The following is a 20,977-nucleotide window of genomic DNA, read 5'->3' as shown; positions in this document are numbered from 1 at the left end:
GAAGCAATGTCCAGAATTTTTTATCACACACTCTGTGGTAAGCACCCCTAAGGTAGTCCCAAATGATCCCTGCATCCTTGTATTCAAGTCTTTGAACATGGGCTAGATTTAGCAAATCACTTCTCTTCTGTTCTGTTCTATCCCTGTCTAGTCTAGTCTACTCTGACTTGCTTCTTATTCTATTCTGCTGAATCAAACATCATACAAGTGATAGAATTCTTCTTCTACAATTAAGTTATAAAGAGACAGGCTTCTGACTTGAATGCTCTCCTTTCCTCTCTCACCTCTTCTTCCATGGAAGCCAGCTGCCACATTGTGAGCTACTCTATAAAAAAGACAAGGGCAGGAGAAAGACCTCCAGCTAAGAGACAGTGAGAAACTAAGGCCTTCAGTCCAACATTCTACAAGAAACTGAATCCTACCAATGACCAAGGAAGTGAGCTTGAAGCAGATTCCCCAACAGTTGAGGTTTCAAATGTGACCAAAGCCCTGGCCACAGCTTTATTCTGAGTCCATAAGAGACCTTGAGCTAGAGGCAGCCAGATAAATCGCACCCAGATTCCTGACCCATAAAAACCATGAGATAATAAATGTTTACTGTTTCAAGGTGTTACATTTTGGGGTAATTGTTACCCAGCAATAGATAACTAACACACACTCTTATTAGTAAAAAATTTTGGAGCATACAGTAAGTGTGTGTGTATATATATATATGTATGTATAAAAACTTCTATTTTAAATACTAGTAAAGCTTAAGTTTTTTCTTAATTTTAGGTAAAAATATAGAGGGAAGTTTTTTAATAGCTTGTTATGGGTATGAACCCTACTGGATTGGTGTATTGACCCCTTGAAGTGTCCACATCTACTCTGGAGAACACCGTGATAGAATAACACATAACACTGTGACACGAACACTCCCCAAAATTGTAAACATAGAATTTTATTTACCTGATAACTATACGTTTTCAATAAAATCAGATCTTTCTGTCTAAAATATTTTATTTGCTCAATTTGTTCAGAAGTGTCAGCACCTCATTTATGTTAATCAATGACCAACTCATCATAGATATCACCTTGGAAACCTACTTAGGTTTGTAGGAAATCTTCAGATGTCTAAGAGAGTTTGTCTGTCTTAAGGGTTGCTTGGTCACTGAAGAGGATGTTAGCAGCTGTGGGAGAAGCAATTAGTGTCCATTCTATCCTGATTGACAATTCTTCAAAATGCCCAGTAGCATTTTCTATGGTTTTACAAAATGGCACCTTCTTTTTCAAAGTTCTGGGCATCTATTGAGTTCTGGGTACAGTTAACATCATGCAGATGCCCCATGTGGCTTCCAATTAGGGAGTCAAGCCTAATTTCACCCCCCAACTACACTGAAATAAAAAAGAGACAGATAAGACTATCACAGTGAGGTATGAACAGAGATTTCAGGCAGGCAGGATACATGAATATCAACTTTTAGGAGCATTCAATTAAAAATGCAAAGACACAGCTCGCTGAGAAAACTGGAAGGCTCTGGATGAAAGGAGAGAGATTAGTAAGAACCCTGCAATGAATGCCCTGTTTTCACACAATGCTCTAATCAGGAGGACAAGTGGCAGTTGTTATGAAGCAGTGAGATTCTGAACAATGCCTTTCCCAGGGAAGTAGTCACCACGAAACAAGGGCTTCAGTAGGACAATACCGACTCGTACACATGAAAGGGAATAATTACTTTAAGACATTATGCCCAACATCTGGTAAGCTTCCTTGGTCCAAAAACAAAACTACTGGAAACTTGAAAGTGATGGGTTATTTTTCCCTTGGCTCCCAAACTTCCTATTTTTCTCACTATGCATTTCATATTATCCCAATTATCTAAGTTAGTGCATTAATAGAGAAATACTATGATGTTCCATTTTCCCTAATTAAGACTATTAGGAAGACATTTTATGCTCTTATTTTTTTAAATGAAATTCAATTTAAAGTCGCTGTATCAGATCTTATTAGCTGCTACATTATAACATATACTATTTCATGTGGGGGGGGGGAGGGGCGCAAAATGCCTAAATCAAAAATTAGATCCAAACTTCAAGAATACAAAGTATGATAGTAACAAAGTCATGGTCCTTTGCATATATTTCATCCTCCATAAAATAAAACACTTTTTTGTATTAAATTTTAATTAAGAATGTCCCCAGGAAATCCTATGGCATGGGAGATCTGGGAAGAAATTTAACCATTCCATCTTTTTACTAATAGGGTGTCCAAATTAAAGTTTGCACATATTTTAAGGAGAGGGTGAGAGGTGAATAAAGGAGTTGACCCACATCATGCTATTTTTTTTTTTTTGAAGAAGCAAACTGGGAAAATTTTATTTCATTAATATAGCAAGTATATTTAAGCGTTATCTTCATGCTGAGCATAAAGTCAGTCACAGTGGGATGGGATAACATGGCGAAGGAAGGTGTCCCAGTGTTCATCCAGTACACAGGGGTTGCTCAACAGAAGCTGTTTTGATAAATGGAAAAAGACCTCACTTTCTTCCCTAAAGGAACATACTATCTAGTCGAAATTAGCAGACATTCCCTCGCATGACCTTCGCCATACATCTGCAAGGGAGGAAATATTTTTCAGCTAATTTCGTAAATGAGGAAACCGAGGTTCTGAAAGGTTATTTGCTCAAGGTCAGAGAACCAGAGAGTAGTGGAGCAAGGACTTCAACCCTGTCTGTCTGACTCTGGAATCCAGGCTATTAACTTGGCCTTGACTCTTTCAATTACCGTTTCACACTCTTCTGAGAGCTGAGGACTGCCCTAACAGTCTCCCGCTAATCCTCCAGTCCTGGATTCTTCTTTTATATGTTTTCTTCCCTTATCTATTATTCTCTCTTAGAAATGCTACAGAACAACAATTCAGCCTCCTACGCAAACTCTCCCAGCCATAATTATTAAAATATAAGTAAACACATACCCCCTACTCCGTCAAAGCTGGAGGGAAAACCATATTTCAAGTCAAACCTTGCGGGAGACCTGGCAAGCCATGGTACCGAGGGCCAGAACCATGACCACCAGAAGAACTGATGCTCAGGGGTGTTTTCTTTGTCAGTGCTGAACAGGAGGGACAGTCCTCCACGATTTTCTGTCACCACGTGAAAGTGGCAGTAAGTTCTATGAGCAGTTAAATGGCCAAATAAAGGATTTCTGGGTACCTTGTGGAGGGGATTCTCAGTATTGCTGTGCTCCCACTGTATCTCACAGATGTGTTTCGAGGACACATCGACGTTCGAATTCTCACCAGGGCTCAGCATCATCTATTTCTCTTGGAACATCTCAGCACCAGCAGGGCTCGGCTGAGACTACGGATGAAGCATCTTAAGAAGCCGGCAGTCCATAAAATATGGTACCTCGTTTTTAGCTGATGGGGACAAGAAGGTCTTTCATTTGAGGTCTAATTTTCTTAAAATCTTAATACATTTAAATGAAAGGTACTGTACACTGGGTAAATAAGCCAGAAAATAAAAATGACAATTGGGATTCCTTAACCAACAGGGCTGAGCTGCTTCACGTGGCCAAAACAGCTTGTTGCCTGATTTTCCTTTTTGTTTTTACAGCATTATATATTTAAACTATACCAGGTTTTCTTAACGCTATCACTTTTGAAAAAAGTCCAGGCACTCTTGGCCAACAAATTTCATCCATTCACCCAGAATCAGATCTGACAGAGAAAACAGACAACTCTGATTTTCTCCAAATTGACAGACTGCCAAATGCAACAGAGATTTTGAGACATACCACAGAATTGGTCACACCCAGTTTTTCTGTTTGTCTGATTTGTAGCATACGAATGTCTACATGGCACTTCCTATAATCGTGATAGTTCAAGGTCAGAGATCTGCTCTTGCCACCCTCTGAGAAGCCTTCCACAATCTTTGGGCCTCTGTTCATTGGATATACTGGGTAGAGATCTATGATCATAGTGAGAATTAGGAAAAAGTTTTAAATCTCAGAGGGTCTTTTCAGTTTATAAAATGCTTTCAGATATATAATTTGATACTTACAGCAACTTTGTTCTAAGAACATGAGAGAAGAATTCTGGAGAAACTCAACAAGATTCAGATGATCAGAGAGGGTCAGTGGAGCTGGAAATCTGCTCAGGTCTTCTGATTCGCAGACCAACACTTTTTCACATCCCCACCATTAAGTTAGTGAACTCATTGTGCATACCAAGGGTTCTCACAGTGGGCAGCAACAGTAGGATCACCTGGCAGTTTGTGAGAAATGCAAATTCCATCACCCTACCCCCAGACCTGCTGAATCAGAAACTCTGGGAGGAGGCCCAGCAATCCTTGTTTTAATAAGCCCTCCGGCTGATGCTGATGCCCACTAATGTTTGAGAACCACTGGTATACACTAAGTATAGTAGCCTAGATAATTCTATGATTGACATACAACTTTATATCAAACTTCCTAAGGACCAAGCACTGTTCCTACTTATGATATAATAAAGTCATCCCGGAAACTGTCCTCATATCAATAGTCCTTATATTAAGCCTCCAGAAGACCTCACAGCCATGAGGAACAGAACGTTTAAAGCTTATCCATACAATGCAGGTGACGTGGTCTTTACTTGCAGCTTCTCTTCCTCTTATCCTTACCATTTGGAGATAAAGAAAATGATTTTTACTCCTTAGAGTCAAGATTGTCCAGCTATTCAATTTTGTTAGAGTAAAAAATATCTGTCCTATGCAAGACCTTTCTTAAGAGTCTTTAACTCTTTCTTCATCTGCCTAGAATGGTGTTCTTACCCAACTCAGGGGCAGGCAGAAAGAGTGATTGCTTCTCCCCACCCTCACCCACTTCAGGCCCCATAAACATCAACTCTGTCAAGGGCTTATTCCACTAGCTGATAATGTGTGTGCCTTGGATTTCATCAGGAAAAAAGAAGGGAGGTTAGGCCCCCTGTCATATGCTCCATAGCACTCTGTACTCCTCCTTTACAGCACTCATCACACTTCTAATTACTTGTTCAATGTCACTGTCTAATTACTTGGTCCCCACATGTTCTCTATTAAGACTTTTAGAGGCCCTAAGCTCTGACAAGATAATGGTGTTTCCTCCAACACCATATGGATTTTGGAATTAAGAAAAAAAAAAATCAAAACTTTCAAATAAGTTTAAGATGTCCAACAAGGTTTTGATAGTTCCCATCATAATTACTTCAATGCTTTACTCCAAATATGATATACTAAGCTATATCATATTTTAAAAACAGGGAGGAGGGTGGCTCCTCCTTTGCTGGTGCCTAAGCAAGGGGTTGGTCTTCATGTCAGATAATCCAGTATTATTTCTGGGTAAATTATAAGCTTCATGAAGACCAAAGTTAAAACTGTCTTGGTCATAGTATAGTCCCAGTGTTGGCACAATCCCTGAGCAAAGGAATGTTCATAATCGATGACTGGTGAAAGACGAGGAGAGTGAGTGAGTGAGTGAATGGAGTGAGAAGAGAGAACAAGGTAGGAAAGATAAAGTGACAGGGAGGAAAAGATAAGAGAAAGAGGTGGGTAGAGAGGAGGGAGGGAGAACGAAAGGGTAGGAAGCCAGGAGTAAATAGAACCAGTTGGTCGCTATCTTATTTTGCTATAAATTAATAAAGAGATGTGTTGGCACTAAACTCCCGATTCTATTACTATTGCTGTTTCATTATTGTTTAATCCTAGAATAAATGATGCCATCATCCTTTTATAGAATTATGAACTGTATCTTTATTTGCTTACATGACACAATTTTGAAACATGTGACAGCCCCTTGCTCATGTTGTCTTTGTCATGGAATTAGGGAAATGTAGCATAAGCTTTAACTTGAAGCTGCCGTCCAATCAGTGAGGTAGGCCCACCGTAGAGATAGCGCTGCAAAATGTGAAGTTAACTATTCAACTGTCACAGTCCTCGGGACATTTGATTGCTGTCACCCTGGAAAATGAGCAGCATTTGTGCTGACAACCTTTTTTTTTTCCAGTTCACCCCTTCTAATGAATCTATTCTAAGCCGAGGTATGCATTTAAATACATTTTCTATGCAGATCAAAACAGCAATATTAACAGTGCTTATGGCCGCAAAATCCCATGCAAATTATGGGAAACTTACACATGCAATATAGTTAGCCAAAGTGGGGCTTTTAGATGGCATCAATTTTATAAGGTGTCAACACACAGCAATGATATGCAGACCCTATTTTCTGCTTTTTCTTTATGAGAACAAAAGTACGTTTGGCACAGCATACAAATTCATAAAATAAGTTCCCTAAGAACGCAGTTATGGCACAAGCTACAGTTGAGTACAAAGGCCCATATGCTGTGTAAAAAAGCTTCTATATCTTCAGGTCCCCAGATCCTAATGTGACAAGGATATTATTATCCACTAGAGTCATAAAGCCTTTTATAGAGATATCGTCCCCTTAGCCCTGTTATTTTAATTTGTTCACAGATTTTAGCACAGGCAATTTCCCTCTGCAAGGGCTTTTCACTAATAGAATTATACTGTCTTAGCTCAAAATGGCCTTTGGTTCTTAGTCCAGTGGGCTCAAAAGATTATTTTCTTGTAGTGGAGAGCTTTCCACACTACCCGGGAGCCCACCATTATCTGCACTGAACACCCCAATCCTCTGCATCCTTCAGGAGGCTATGCAGCTGGGCCCAGCATGAACATGACAATCATTAGGAAGCTCCAAGAGTTTATTTTCCTTTGGCTGGGCGCTTTGGCTTCTGGACTCCCGTCAATGCCATCGCAATGCAATCCTTTCAATAAAAAGAGATCCTAACAGGATTAAATGTAATTTAGAGTCAATAAGGAGAAGTTTGCCATTGGGGGGGAATTATAATAGACAGAATGATCAGAAAATAGAAAATCTGGAAGGTTTTCAGGGGTGCATTCGACTGTAAAAATGAAGCTTTACAGAAAAGATAAAAAACGTTATTCTCAGCCAAACCCTTTCTTTCACTAGTTCCGTCTTGCACGCAAATGAATTCATGGTCTATTAAAGTAATAAGAACCGTGTACTGTCATTTATGGGAAGAAAAAAGAGAGAGAGAGGGAGAAAGATACACTTATGGGAGAATGGAAGACACAGTGTGACTTCTCCATCAGTCTTCTTTATCTATGTAAGTGGTAAATAAAATGTTTTTGGTTCTGCATGATACGAATCATGAGCCCACAAAACGCACATGGAGCCCACTGCAGAATTAAATTTGATGCAGGACAGTTTCTAAAACATCACTCAGCAGGCAGCAGTGTTGAGAAGGCAGTCACTCTTCCAGAAGGCAGCTGTCCATCTCCTGGGCAGTGTGGATCTGGAAAAGTCATGGAGGAAGTGAGCACTGGGATGCTGGTCCAGGGAAGAATAAGCGTCCACCGCAAGAATCACAAGGTGTTTTCTTGAATCTGCCAGTGGATGCTCATCAGTGAATCAACTGCTTTAGTGAGGATGGAAGGAGTAAGGAAGCCAGGTAGGCATGTAGTAAGTCAATTGCCTGAAATAATTTCCCTAATTTTAGAGCCTTTGCACTAATACCAACAGAAAATAATAATAATAGCTAACTACCACTTACTGGACATTATAATTACCACTTAGCAGACAGTTTTATAAGTTATCTTATATGTATTATCTCATTTAATTCTCACGAAAGTCCTATAAGTTACAAGTTTTATTTTAGTTCTCACTTTATAGATGACGAAAATAAAAATCGGAGGTATAAGTGAGTTGCTTGAGGTTGCACATTCCATAATTGCGGGAGCTACGATCAAGCACTGGGTGACCTGACGCTGTCCATGCGCTTAGCTACGTCTGCTCGGTTGGTGACCAGAAATGCCGCACTTTTATGAGGGGAATAATTTCATTGTGGTCAGTGCCATTCCTCAGAAGAGTAACTAGTTTATTAGAAGAACGGATTCGAAAACGAAACAGCCTGAGTGAGCAAAGAAGAAAATAATAATAATAATAATAATGTTCAGTGGGAACAATGGCAGTCTTCAAAAAGAAAGAAATCACACAGCTACTACTCTGTGAAATGGCTAGCTGGGAAGTATGAAAAATCAGCTGAAGTTTTGGAGCCACAGAGGATCTTATATTTAAATGTTGCAATATGACTAAATCACACGTCAGGGGAGCCACGGCCTCAGGGATGTTCTTCCACAATCTTATCAGGAAAGAGTAGGAAATAGCACTTTGATGTCTCAAAATAGATCGTATGGGTTACAGTGCTGGCTCTACTGCTTCCTAGATCTACGGTTTAAACAAGTTACCTTCTCTCTGCCTCAGTTTCCTCGTCTGTAAAACAGTGATAATAACTGTAGAATTTACCTCATTGGGTCCTTGTAAAGATTAAATGAGTCAATCTATGTCTTAAGTTTCCACTGAAAATAAGAATTCGACTACCTAACATCCACTGCATCAATGATTTAATACACATTTATAAATTGCTTAGATATGCCACATATCATGCTAGGTACTAGAAATATTAAGATGAATAAGACCTCAAATTGTTCATCATCTAGAAGGGGAAACAAACAAAAAAAACATTATGTATGACACATATAATAAATTGGTGATTATAGACTAGAGGTAGCAATTAATTTTTAAATATCTCAAAACTGTAACATGTACTTCAGAAATATTTATTGCCATGACGTGTTTAAAGCATTACCTAGATGAAGTAATGTGCATACTTGCCAATTTCTATCAATGGACCATTGTTCCCACACAAAGCCATTGCTGACTTATCTATCTCCATTACTCCAACATCCAATCAATCACCTTGACTGCTGAAGTTTGTCTTTAAAAATATTTCCTAATAATAAAACAAAACAGAAGCCAAATAAAACAAATTTGGGAGTAAAATATAAAGTAGAAAAAAATTAGCTATAATACCACAACCTAGAGAGAGAGAAAAAAATATCGAGACATTAACAGTGGTTATTACATTCCTCTCTTTTATCTCTGTTTATGTAGATTATAATATATGCCTATATCTAATATGTTCTCTGAATGTGGTATTAACTCTTCCCGTGTAGATTTTTTCAACTTTTTTCTCAGGAGTATAATATTAGGTTTACAAAAGAGATGTGAAGAAAGTACAGAGCTTCACCCAGCTCTCATCTTGCATAACAGTATATTTATTTATCAAAACTAAGAAGTTATGAAAACCCATATCCGAAAAGATACTTGCACACCGATGTTCATATCAGCATTATTCACAGGGACCAGGACATGGAAGCAACTGAAATGTTCTACAATAAATGATTGGATAAAGAAGCTGTGGTACATATATACAATGGAATATTACTCCGCCATAAGAAGAGATAAAATACTGCCATTTGCCACAACAGGGATGGATTCCGAGATAATCATGCTAAGCAAAATAAGCCAGACAGAAAAAGCCGAAAATCAGATGATATCACTTATATGTAGGATATAAACCTAAAAGCAACAAATGAACAGGACAAACAAACAGAGACTCATGGACATGGACTATATAGACTAGTGGTTACCAGAGGGAGGGGAGAGTGAGAGGAGGAGGGAGGTAGATAGGGGAAAAGGGGTCAAATATGAGGTAACAGAAAGAAATCCAACTATGGGTGGTGAGCACACATTTATATATATATATATATGCTTTACTGTTGCATTGCACACCTGAAACTTACTGGATTTCATTAATCAAAGTCACCATAAAAAAAAAAAAAACTAAGAAGTTAATATTGGTAAAGCACTGCTAATTAAACTAAAGACTTTATTTGTAGTTCCTAGTTTTTCCACTAATGTCCTTTTTCCTATTTCAGGATCTGATCCAAGAGATCATGTTACATTTAGGTTCCTGTGTACTTTTGACACATTATTTATACATTAACATGTCATATACACACTTTCCACCTTAAAGAGAGCCCTTAAACACATCAGTATTCTGCTACAAGAAGCTTTCTATTTGGTTCCTACAGCCTACTTTGCCATCTTTCAACAAGTTACTTTTAAAGCATCACCATCCTGCTCGGAAACCTTCAAACTTGCTTTAAGAGAAAACCCAGGTGTCCGTGACGAATATCAGAGAATCTCCATATTTTAGTCCCAACCTGCCCACTCTCTTCCCCAAGGCGCACTGTCCTGGGCACTGCCTCTTGCATCCGAAAGGCCTTATGCTTTCCACTTCCAGATTTTTACTTCTATTACTTCGATTATCTTAGTATCTTTTATGTTATTTTTTACATTATATTATTTTCCCTTGCCCAGGAAGCATTATCTACCCGCCCCAGCTAGCAGAGAGCTGATCCCATTACCATTTGGAAAATTTGCCTCATATTATTTGTATTTCATGTGACTGTTCTAGTTCCCCAACCAGACCATGAACTTTGGAGAAGAACCATTTTATCTGCAGTACTACATCCCTGCAATGTACTGAAGTTTAGTTTAATAAATAGATACTAATTATGCTACTGGAAACCTTTGATTCTCATGATTACCATAGTGGTGACTCCCCGTTTCTGGTCCAATGTGTAAGGAGCTTGAATGTCATTGTTCCCTTCCTAACAAGAAAAAGCTGCACAGATTGAAAATTAACAACTCTTCTTAGGTCAGAGAATTGAGATCACAGGGAAAACTGCTGCCACAAAAATCAGACAGACAGGAAACTGGAGAGACAGTGAATCACGACTTACCAGAGCAGATGTCTCCGTGGGAACTGGACGTTGTACCAGAGTAGGAAATATCTAAATTATAATGGATGAATTGCTGGTGGATCAATGTGAACAGGTCTGAGAGTTAAGAATAATGGCTCATATTAATCATGCCCTTGCCATGCCCCAGGAAGTGTTCTAAGCATGGTACAACTCTGCTTATTTAACTATCACAATGGCTTTATGAGGAGCCTAGTTTACAGATAGAAAAACTGATACACAGGGAAGTTTAATATGTTGCTTAATGTCACTTGGCTATTAAATGGCAGAGCCAAGATTCAAATCCAGGTGAACCATTTCCAGAGCCTGCAATCTTAACAATTATACTATATTTGCCTTATACCAGATGCCAATAGCCACTAAAGCAAGGTCACACAAGCCAGTCATGGGTCACTTGCAGACACTGGGTAAACCTGGGACAACAAGTCCCATCTACTCTCTACAACGAACACTCACTAAGTCCCCCCTTTGGGAGTTGCTCTTCCCCATGACCCTAACCCACACCTTCCCATCTTCCTCCCGCCGCAGTTAATAAGGTTTATTCTCTTTCACGCTGCCATAATTCTGAAGGCTGCCGTAAAGTGTCTCTGTGTCAAAATTTTCTCTAATTTCCTTCTTTAAGACTCATCATACTTTGTGCTCAGTATTATATCTCTCCCAGGGCAACTGTAGCCTAAAATATTATGATCAGTGATGAATATGCACTCTCTAGGTTAGGTGTATTGCTAGTAATTAAACAGTATTAATTCCATCAGCTTTGATTTATTCTGCCCTCTCAGTAATGAAGCTCAGTGTTCTATTTCTCTTCTGCCTAGCACTGAGCAACAGAATTGGTGTTTAAGGATTATCATATAAATCCACTTTTTGGTCAGTCGGTGTTGGGGAATTTTTTCAATATATTACAAATGTATTCATTATTCCCTCGTTCATAAAAATAATTAAAAGCTACGGGCTGAACACAAATTCCCAGAGCACAAAAGCCTGACTGGCATTCCACTGCCAAATACCAAGGTTGCCAGCTTCCTAGTTTATGGGTTTCTTAATGAGAACTCATACCTTCTCATTCAATAAAGGGCTTAGGTGTACTTTTTCTGGTGGTGTTCTCAGGAGTTATAAAACTAAAGCGCTACACATCAAAATGAAATGGGATGCTGTATTCTTCTGCAGGTTTTTAGCAATCAGAAATGACTTGCCCTAAAAAAAAATTAAAAGAACAATTATTTAAAAGTGATCTACAGGACATTAATAACATGTGTTAGTGTTCCCTTAAAAAGAAAACAAAACGATACAGAAAGAGAGAGAGAAAGAAATACAAGGAGATCCAATCCATCATTGTGATATTCAGGTTTCTCCTAAGATAAAACAGACATAAAACATGTGTTTTACAAGCCTCAGATGACCTTCAAGACATTTAAGTACAGTATCTATGGATTTTTAAGTATAATTAACAACTCCTCTTTTTCCATTTAAAGAATCCAAGTTCTGTTTCCTTGACATGCAAAAGCCAATCAATCTCGTTTTCAGATGCTAATACAAGCAATTAAGAATAACGTTAATTAAAGCACTACAGGGGCTGTTAGGTTTTTGGTTGGTAGATTTCTTTTCTCTTCACCCTAACCTCATGGCGATTCTAATTTACAGGACTAATTAGGGAAGAACCCTTGGTTTGATCCATCCCTGAGATGAAGAGCTGGCCTTTAAAACCCAGCAGAGAGCTGCAGAAGGCCACCACAGTGCGAGGAGGCCTGAGAGCTGCAGCTATAATGCATATTTCACCTGGTAGACCCAACGTGACAGACCCTTTTATTTACAGCATAAATATTAATTTTCTTGGTTTGGTAACCAAAATACAGTACTCATCTGAATTGCTGTAAAACTTGTAAATATGCCCTGTAGGATAAGTAATATTCAAAGCAACATCCTAATTAAAAGGAAAACTCGGTTGCCTTGCAAGATAATATAAGAAGACACATAAATTGTAAATAAGATACATGGTAAAAATGAAAAAGACAGGCTGGATAGGAAAGGAATGAAATAAGATTTGGAAATGTGCTTTTTAAATGAACACAAATTGTGAAATAATGTCTCATTGAACAATAAAAATAACAAACCAGTGGCAAAGATGTAATAGAACTTCCTCTGTATACCATTTTAATCTTCATATAATTTTCCCCAGTGCATCCAAGTTTATCGAACTGCTATGACCATTTCTTTCTCACTCTGTCCAAAGTTACTGAGAAAGTATTCTTTGCTGTAAATAAACCCGTTTATGAACATGAACATGATCCAGAAATTGACCACAATTAAAAAAAAAAACACAAAAAGTGTCTGCTTAGGGCCAAAGCCTTATGAGACTGGCAAACTATGTGCAATTTCTCAAGCAGGTAGACTGAGGATACAGAAAACCACCTTCTCTCTTTCAGGCAACTCCATACCCTTGCTTCTTTTCCCTATTCAAAAAACTGCAAAGTACCCCCATGGCACCTCATGGCACCCCAACTCACAGGGTGCTAGACCGAGAACAGAGCCAATGATGAAGAAGTGCCAGGTCCAGTAAACATACTCTAATGTGACGTCAGGAAGCGTGGCCTCAGTTTCTCAATCTGCAAAATGGGGGTGGCAATACGTGCAGCTTCACGCCTGCTACACTAATGAATGTTTAGTAATTACTACTTAAGAACAAGCATGAGGGTACGAATTCCGCATACGTAAAAGGTTTGCTGGAGTGGAGACGTGCAGTCCGGAGGGAGTGCGATATCTGTTACTGAAGAAGCCCATACACATCTCAGACATTTCAACTACCAATGTCATGAATCCTCCATTCTCTGCTTATGCTCACGTGCGTCAATCAACGGATGTACGTATTTCATGGGTGTCATCAATGTTCTTTAGCATGTTAAACTGTTTAAAACACTCAAAAGTAGAGATCATGCATGCCCTGCTTATTATTTTGTTTTTCACTTGATGCCACTCGAGGGTAGGAATCCAGTTTTTGCTAAACATCAACACTCAAATACTGTTTCCATTGTTCACAATCCGTTTTATTAATTTATTATTTTTCAAAAGTTTATCAGGCAAGAGGAGGACATACTTGTTCATGCAGAGATAAAATATGTGCCACGTACATCACCAGATCCATTTTATTAAAACGGTTATCAATTAATTCTTGTGTTGAATAGAATCATATCTATATAATATGGCTAACTTTAATATAATTTTGACATTTTTTTTACATTCAATTAAGTCAGAGAAAAATTATAGACCGCACAATAGTGGATCTAAAAGAAAACCATAGCTGATATAACCAGAAAAAATAGGCTAGTAAACAAGTATTCTTGTAATAAGTGGTCGCTGTTAGAGTTGCAAATCATGAACATATTGTTTACAAATTTTGCATTATTTTTTCCTAGAAAAATTTTAATGATTTAAATAGAAGTTTTTAAGTCTATCTGATTTCTTAATATAAAAATCAATTTCAATGGTTTTCTGTTCTATTTTTTTTTTTTAAAGCCTCATTGATCCAAATGCAAATACAGTAAAGGCCATCATTAAACACATACCTGGGCATTGCAATTCGGACTTCACAATCGGGGATTACAAGGTAGGACCTGTTGATTACAAAGGCAACTGGAAGTTGTCTGAGGGATCGCCAAAGCAGATTTCCTTTCCAAAAGCAGAGGCATCTCCTCCTGGTAATACTGCTCATCCATCTTTTCTACAGATGTCCCTCTAGTCCATTGTTTCGGATGACCTTGGCATACTCCTTAGCTGACGCGTAAGGGACTCGGGGTCGAGCTGGATCTTCAAAATTAACATGAAAGAAACCAAACCGGATGCTGTATCCTTTGCACCACTCGAAGTTATCCAGAAGAGACCATGCACAATACATTTTAAGATTGACTTTATCAAGTTAGATAGCTGACATACATATATATAAAAAAAAAAAAAAGAGGAAAGGAAAAATGACCATTTCTGAAAAAGTTTTATAAGCCTGCAGGCTAAATCATCAATGACCTATGTGGGCATCTTTCTTCTGCAAGGAATCACAGTGGGAACAAGAAAACAACTTCTCAGTCTCCTTTTCCAATTTTCTGTTTTAATCAAGCAGGGGTTTCATCGAAGATGTTAAAATACATATTATTATAATTATCTGGTTAGTTGTTAATTTTGACATTTATTTATTCATTCATTTATTCAATACACATCTTTCCAATATCTACTAATTTTCAGACGCGCGTGTGCGTGCACACACACACACGCACACAGTTTCTCCCTACTGCCTAGAATTACATTCGGGAAAGAGACTGCCTAGTTTCGAATGACAACTTCCAGATAATCCAGAAAGCTCACTGGTAAATTGAAAGAGGTAAAAACAACATGGTTGAGGAAGCCCCAGCACTTACCTTGTGTCCCCGTGGCGAAACTAAGACACGTTTTATAATTCTGGAAATAGAACCTCCAAACTGAAAAGAGTTCGCACAGTGTTGGCTGTGCGTATACTCAGACTGAGTAGGCAGGAAAATGCTATGGCATCCCTTTTGCCCCACAGCTAAACTCACAGTGGTGCTTACGCCCTCTCGAATGCACATGTGCGCAAACACAATATTCTATATAATTTCATTTGTGGATGCCCCAGAGCCCATCCATATTAAGATTCCAAAGTGGAGAATTCTCTAAGCAGTTATACACTGATTCCCATCACTTTAGTCAGAGACTTGAGATCATATTTTATTAGTATTTTAAGTTTAGCAAAACTCTAAGGTTGTGTAGATCTTTGCACTGAGAATAAGTAAACCCTGTCTATAGGCTGCACTCATACCCATTTCTCAATGCGAAAGCTAAATTTAAAGGCAAGTTTACTTTATAAGACAGATATTCTAAAATAAGTTGGGCAAAAATGAACATTCATGTAACAAATCAAATTTAATTGTATTGGGTATTGCTTTCAACCAGAGTGACTCTTACAGCTTCAGCAAAGCAAGATCCATCCTAATTTTTTCTTTGGTATAAATCTGTATTTCTCAGGTCTCTAATCAGCACTACATCTCATATATCACTATGTTGGTCTTCACGTTCTCTTGAAATTTTTATTTTTTACTGTGGATCTTCCATAGACAAAAGGTTCCTGACATGGTAATTGGTGCATAACCCCTGTACCTTTGTGCACAGAGGGGTGCAAAGTGCTTTACTTAAAGTATCGTATGAATGGCCTTGGGGCAAGAACTAAGCCAAGCTGGATTGGCTCTTTTTAAATAAAGTATTGTTGGAAAATGAAATATATAACATGTAAGCACATTGGGCTCTGCAGGAATTAAAACATTTACTATGTATTCTTTCTTCTCCTACTTGTCCATATTGCCATGTGTGCCGCCTCCCTTCTCTGTCAATCACAATCTGCAAAATACCAGTTTTTTAAAAATACTTTAAAAAAAACTAACAAGTTTAGGATGGCATATCTCTAAGAACTAACACAACGAAAGGCAAATATCAGGCCAGAAAACAACACTCTCCTTTGACTGCTTTGTAATGCAATCTGGGGACACAGGAGAACCTGTATATTTTCTTTCTCGTTGGCAGAACTACTGCCCAACAAGCAAGCCTGCCAGGTATAAAGCCAGCTTCTGAAAACATGCACAGTCTCACTGATCATGTACAAAAGGACTGACCCATGTGCTAAACCAGGGGAGGAAAACAATGCCCCGGCTGCCTGGAAGGGAACGAAAAGGAAATCTCGACGATTTCATTGTTAACTGCCAGGAGTTCCGCAGCAGGGGCTGAGCTGCCCGAGTGACACTGGCGGATGTCGCTGCGTTTTCACTGCAGGAACATTCAAGTGGAGAATTGCCTAGTGAGGGCTGAGGAGCGAGCCTGCTGGAATCCCTCGCACTGCGCCACCACTGGGGGACATTGCAGACGGCGCTGGCACCTTCACGCCTCTCCTCTTCCGATCTCGTCACGAACAGAAAGAGACCATATCGCATTTCTTGTCATCAGGATTTATGAGGTCCCAACTCTTAGTGGGGGAAAAAAAAATACTTCTGAGGGTTCATTTTCTTTTTTTTTATTTTTATTTATTTATTTATTTTCTAGGTGAGGTAACCCTTGGTTGACCTCACAGATTGCAAGGACCTTGTCAGCTTCCGATCCCTTATTTTTTTATTTTTTATGCCTACAGCCCCTGGTCTTCCTAGGTGGTCTCCCATCCAAGTACCTACCAGGCCCCACCCTGCTTAGCTTCTGAGATCAGACGGGATCGGGCGTGTTCAGGGTGGCATGGCCATAGACTCACTTTCTTTCTTGACCCAGATTGGGAGGCAGAGTAAACACAAACTGACAGGCACTGTGGAAAGGTACAATGCACACTGGGACAAAAATGACACCGATCACAGAGTCAGAGTTGGTGGTGGCCAGTGGGAAGGGCCTCACAGTCAGCAGGTTGAACATAAGAATGCAAAGGGAAAAGTATCTAAGCCTTGCTAGTATGTTCTAGCCTTAGTCAGGTTGTTCTAATTATAAGAACCCCAGGCCAGTGTTATCTCTCTCTCTCTCTCTCTCTCTCTCTCTCTCTCACACACACACACACGGTCATGTTAGCCAAACTAAAAAGGTTGAGGTCACCATCTTCCACTAGACTGCCCTCATTTCTGAGAGAAACTGCGAGTTCAAGGGGTCCCCAAAACCACTGTAGTTTCAGTGATTTGCTATAAGTACCCAGAGAACTCACCGAAATCTGTTATTCACACAGTTATGGTTTATTTCATAGATGGATACAGATTAACATCAGCCAAAGGAAAGGACACATGGGGCAGAGTCTGATGGGTTCCAAACATGAAGCTTCCTTTGTCCTCTCCCCTAGGAGTCAGGACAAGTTCCCCTCCCAGGAAGGACACATGACAATATACGCAGAGTAATGCTGACCAGGGAAGCTCATCTGAGCTTCAGTGTCCAGAGTTTTTACTGGGACTTCATTACACGGGCATGAACGATTGACTGCCAATGTGAATAAACTCAGTCTCCAGGTCAAGTGACACTGTGTGACCCAAAGCCCCCAGCCTCAATCACATGATTGGTCTTTCTGGTGTGACCAGCACCCACCCTAACATGGATATTTGGTCAGCTATGCCATAGATTTCTTCCCAGAAGCTGAGAGCAAAGGGCAATCCACTTCTAGGACAAAACCAAATTCTATACCACACACACACACACACACACACACACACACACCTACACCTATTTTAGGAGCTTATTATTTCATAGTACTGGGCAGAATCTTCTCAGATTACTGCTTTATGAAGTGCCATGATCATACCTGTGTTTGTCACATTACACAAAAGGCTAGAAATTGGGGATCTGACCTCAGTCGGATATATACCATACCCCTCAGGTTTCAAATAGAGATAATCTTGTTTTCGAGACTGCCTGGGACTTACATAAGAGATCCACGAATGTGGCGCAACTATCAAGCTACCAAGCTAACCACTAATCCACAGACCCAAGGTGCCATTAGAACCAGTGGTGAGGGTCAGGACTGTGTAAAAGGCAGCAGATCTCAAAGAAGAAAAACGAGTGAGACAAAGCCCCAGGGAAGAGTAAGAAGAAAAAATACAGCCTTTAGATTTCCACATTTAGGTAATGACAGGCTGCATTATTTGAGCAAACCTTCCTAATTAAAATGGATAAATATGCTGGATAAAATCTTAAAAACAAACCTTGGAAACAGTGGAAAGCTGACAAGTTAGGAGGGAGTTATCAGGCCAAAGCAGAAAGTGGGCATTGAGATTGGTAGACATGGCAGTTACTCTCCTCTGATGGGATTTTCCAATCTTAGAAAATCAGAACTTTTTTCTCTTTTCTGGGGTAAGGACAGATGTCAAAGCTCAGAGTCACACCAGGTGGAAAACCTAGTCTGAGATGTCGCACACAGAAGATCCCCAAAGACTTAATCATCAAGATAAGGGTGAGCCAGAAGCAAACCAGTCACTGGAAAGTTTCAAGCCACCTTGTGGTTCAGAAACCATCAGGTCTGGATTTTGAACTGAGGTAATCCCAGACTGGTAGTACTCTAAGTGCCTAGAAGATGCACATTCAAATTCTTCCTGAAGAGAGATACCTATATTCTCAACCTCCAATTATTATTACAAATATTTTTAAGTATAATTATCAACATTTAACCAAAAATGTTGGTTAAGACAAAAAAAAAAAATTACCAGAACCAACAGACAACAGAAACAAACCCACGAAGATCTCAGTTGTTAGAATTGTCCAACAGACTATAAAATAACCATTTTCACTATGCTTAAATCATAGAGATGAACTTGAAATATCTTCAGGGTTCAGGAACCTATAAAAAGTGATGTGCAGATTTGGAAGAGGCCTGTCTACAGGCTTAGGATGGAACCCCAGGTGCAGCAGTTGCAGAGCTGAAAGGCGCCTCTCATTTCTCGAGTACCATAAAAACACTAATATCTACCCCTAGGGCTGCCATAATTGCAATAGCGTAGACCCCAGCTGAAAACCTGGCCCACGATGGGTTTTTGTTGCTTTCCTTTCTGGCCACTCCTCAGGCGCATGCAGAATCCAAAGTAAAAATATACTTTGATGTGCTCTGTCTCCCCAACTCAAATGTCTTGATAACGTAGAAATTGGGTTTAAATAAAAAACCTTGGACTATGTAACAGGGGAAAAGGAGTTACAAGGGCAACATTTAGTCTGAGAAAGATGAGTTTAAGGATAAAGGGGGAGGTATAAACCGACTATAAATCTGAAGACAGGGCTCTTTATATTAGTTGACGGACTCCTTTCTTTTCTTCAGAGTGACGTCTCTAAATCATGACCTGACTCCCTGACTCTCTGAGTCCTGAAAAGCTGTCCTGAGAGGCCCCCTAAGCACTGTTTCAGGCGTGTAAGATCTCCAACTCATGTGATGTTAACTGAGAAGGCTCATCCTGGGGATTAATTCTTGGGCAGCAAATCCTACCCTAGATGTGAAAAAAAAAAAAAAAACAACTAGTGAACTAGTGAATCAATTTGAGTCAAAATCCTTAAGTAGTATGTGAGTAAGTCGATGTCATAACAAGTCCAAAGGACAGGATACAAAGCAATCTCAGATTCAAAGTCATTGAAACTGAATGGAAACAGATTTGAGACAAAAGCACATGAGTTTAGGAGAGGTCTTGGGGAGTGACTGCAAAAGGTCATGGAGCATCTTCTATTTGCATTAATTTATTGCTGAATATGTGGTATGTGGAAGAATTAGGATGATGTAAAGACATGGAGTCAAAGCAAATGTCGAAAACATCTCGAAGTGTTGACTGTGACCACCTGAACCAGCTGCAGTCCCTGGGGCATCACTTTGAAAGTTCATGGGCCCCACCTGAGTCCAAACAACATCAGAATCTCTTGGGTTGTGAGCTATGGGATTAATAATACACATGGAAGCCCCAACCTCTAGCACCTCATCTTATGACTGACTATTTGGACATAAAGTCTTCAAAAAGGCGATTAAATTAAAATGAGGTCATTTGGGTGGGCCCTAATCCCATGTGACTGGTATCCCTGTAACAAGACAGAGGGACACCAGGGGCCCACAGAGGAAAGAGCAGTGAGGACACAGTAAGAAGGCGGTTTATCCAAGAGTCAAAAAGAGAGACTTCAGAAGAAATCAAACCTGCTGATACCGTAATCTTGGATTTCCAGCTTCTAGAACTACGAGAAAATAAAATTCTGTTGTTTAAGCCACCTAGTGTGTGGCACTTTGGTATGGCATCGCTGGCAAACTATCATAGTTTGAGACCTGGAAATTTCTGTTTTTAATAAACTCCCTTGATGATTTTTATATTTAATCACATTTGAGACTTTTAAGTCTAGAGTAAGTTCTGATAGTCCAGTACAATTTTCTGAAGAGTTTCCAACCCAGAGATACAACTATTCAGGCTTATCAGTGTTGGAGAATCCCCTTTAGCCCCTCTCTCTAAGAGTCACAGCCAGAGGAACTCTGTGCAAAGTGACACAGCTGTGTACAAGCCAGGTCACACCAACTTTCAGAAACAGACGGATACTAAGAGACTAAGGCAGAGAGGCTGAAGGCTCAGGGGAGATCAGAATGTCTCTTCATCCCGCTGCTTAGCCAAAGCTTAGCCTTATCCCCATCGGTCACGGAAATCCTCTCAATCCGCCATGAGTAATAGATTGACGGGTCAATTATGCACAAGATTTGGTCATCCAAAACCTAGGAATGTGACCTTATTGGAAAAAGGCCCTTTGCATACGTAATTAAG

General features: G+C 39.5%; 1 protein-coding gene and 1 non-coding gene across 3 annotated transcripts in view; both read right to left on the bottom strand.

Annotated features, from left to right (window-relative positions):
- Positions 1 to 5,719: 5,719 nt before the first annotated feature.
- Positions 5,720 to 20,977, bottom strand: part of LOC107498299 (cytosolic beta-glucosidase) — a 187,188-nt gene continuing 171,930 nt past the window's right edge. Inside the window, exons 5-7 of one of the 2 annotated variants that reach the window (XM_036227554.1) lie at positions 11,757 to 14,618; positions 10,683 to 10,778; positions 5,720 to 8,824 (exon numbers count right to left, since the gene is read on the bottom strand). In XM_036227554.1, coding sequence (XP_036083447.1) covers positions 14,611 to 14,618 — 8 coding nt within the window. In that variant the 3' untranslated portion in view covers positions 5,720 to 8,824; positions 10,683 to 10,778; positions 11,757 to 14,610. The remainder of the gene's footprint in view (positions 8,825 to 10,682; positions 10,779 to 11,756; positions 14,619 to 20,977) is intronic. The other variant, XM_036227553.1, reaches the window with a different exon arrangement.
- On the bottom strand, positions 16,867 to 16,985 carry LOC118609022. The gene has a single exon (XR_004953232.1). It is a non-coding gene; the product is annotated as a 5S ribosomal RNA (ribosomal RNA).

Source organism: Rousettus aegyptiacus, unplaced genomic scaffold, assembly GCF_014176215.1.
Source record: "Rousettus aegyptiacus isolate mRouAeg1 unplaced genomic scaffold, mRouAeg1.p scaffold_m13_p_10, whole genome shotgun sequence".
In the NCBI taxonomy this organism is placed as follows: Eukaryota; Metazoa; Chordata; class Mammalia; order Chiroptera; family Pteropodidae; genus Rousettus; species Rousettus aegyptiacus.
This window is presented reverse-complemented; position numbering and strand designations above follow the sequence as displayed.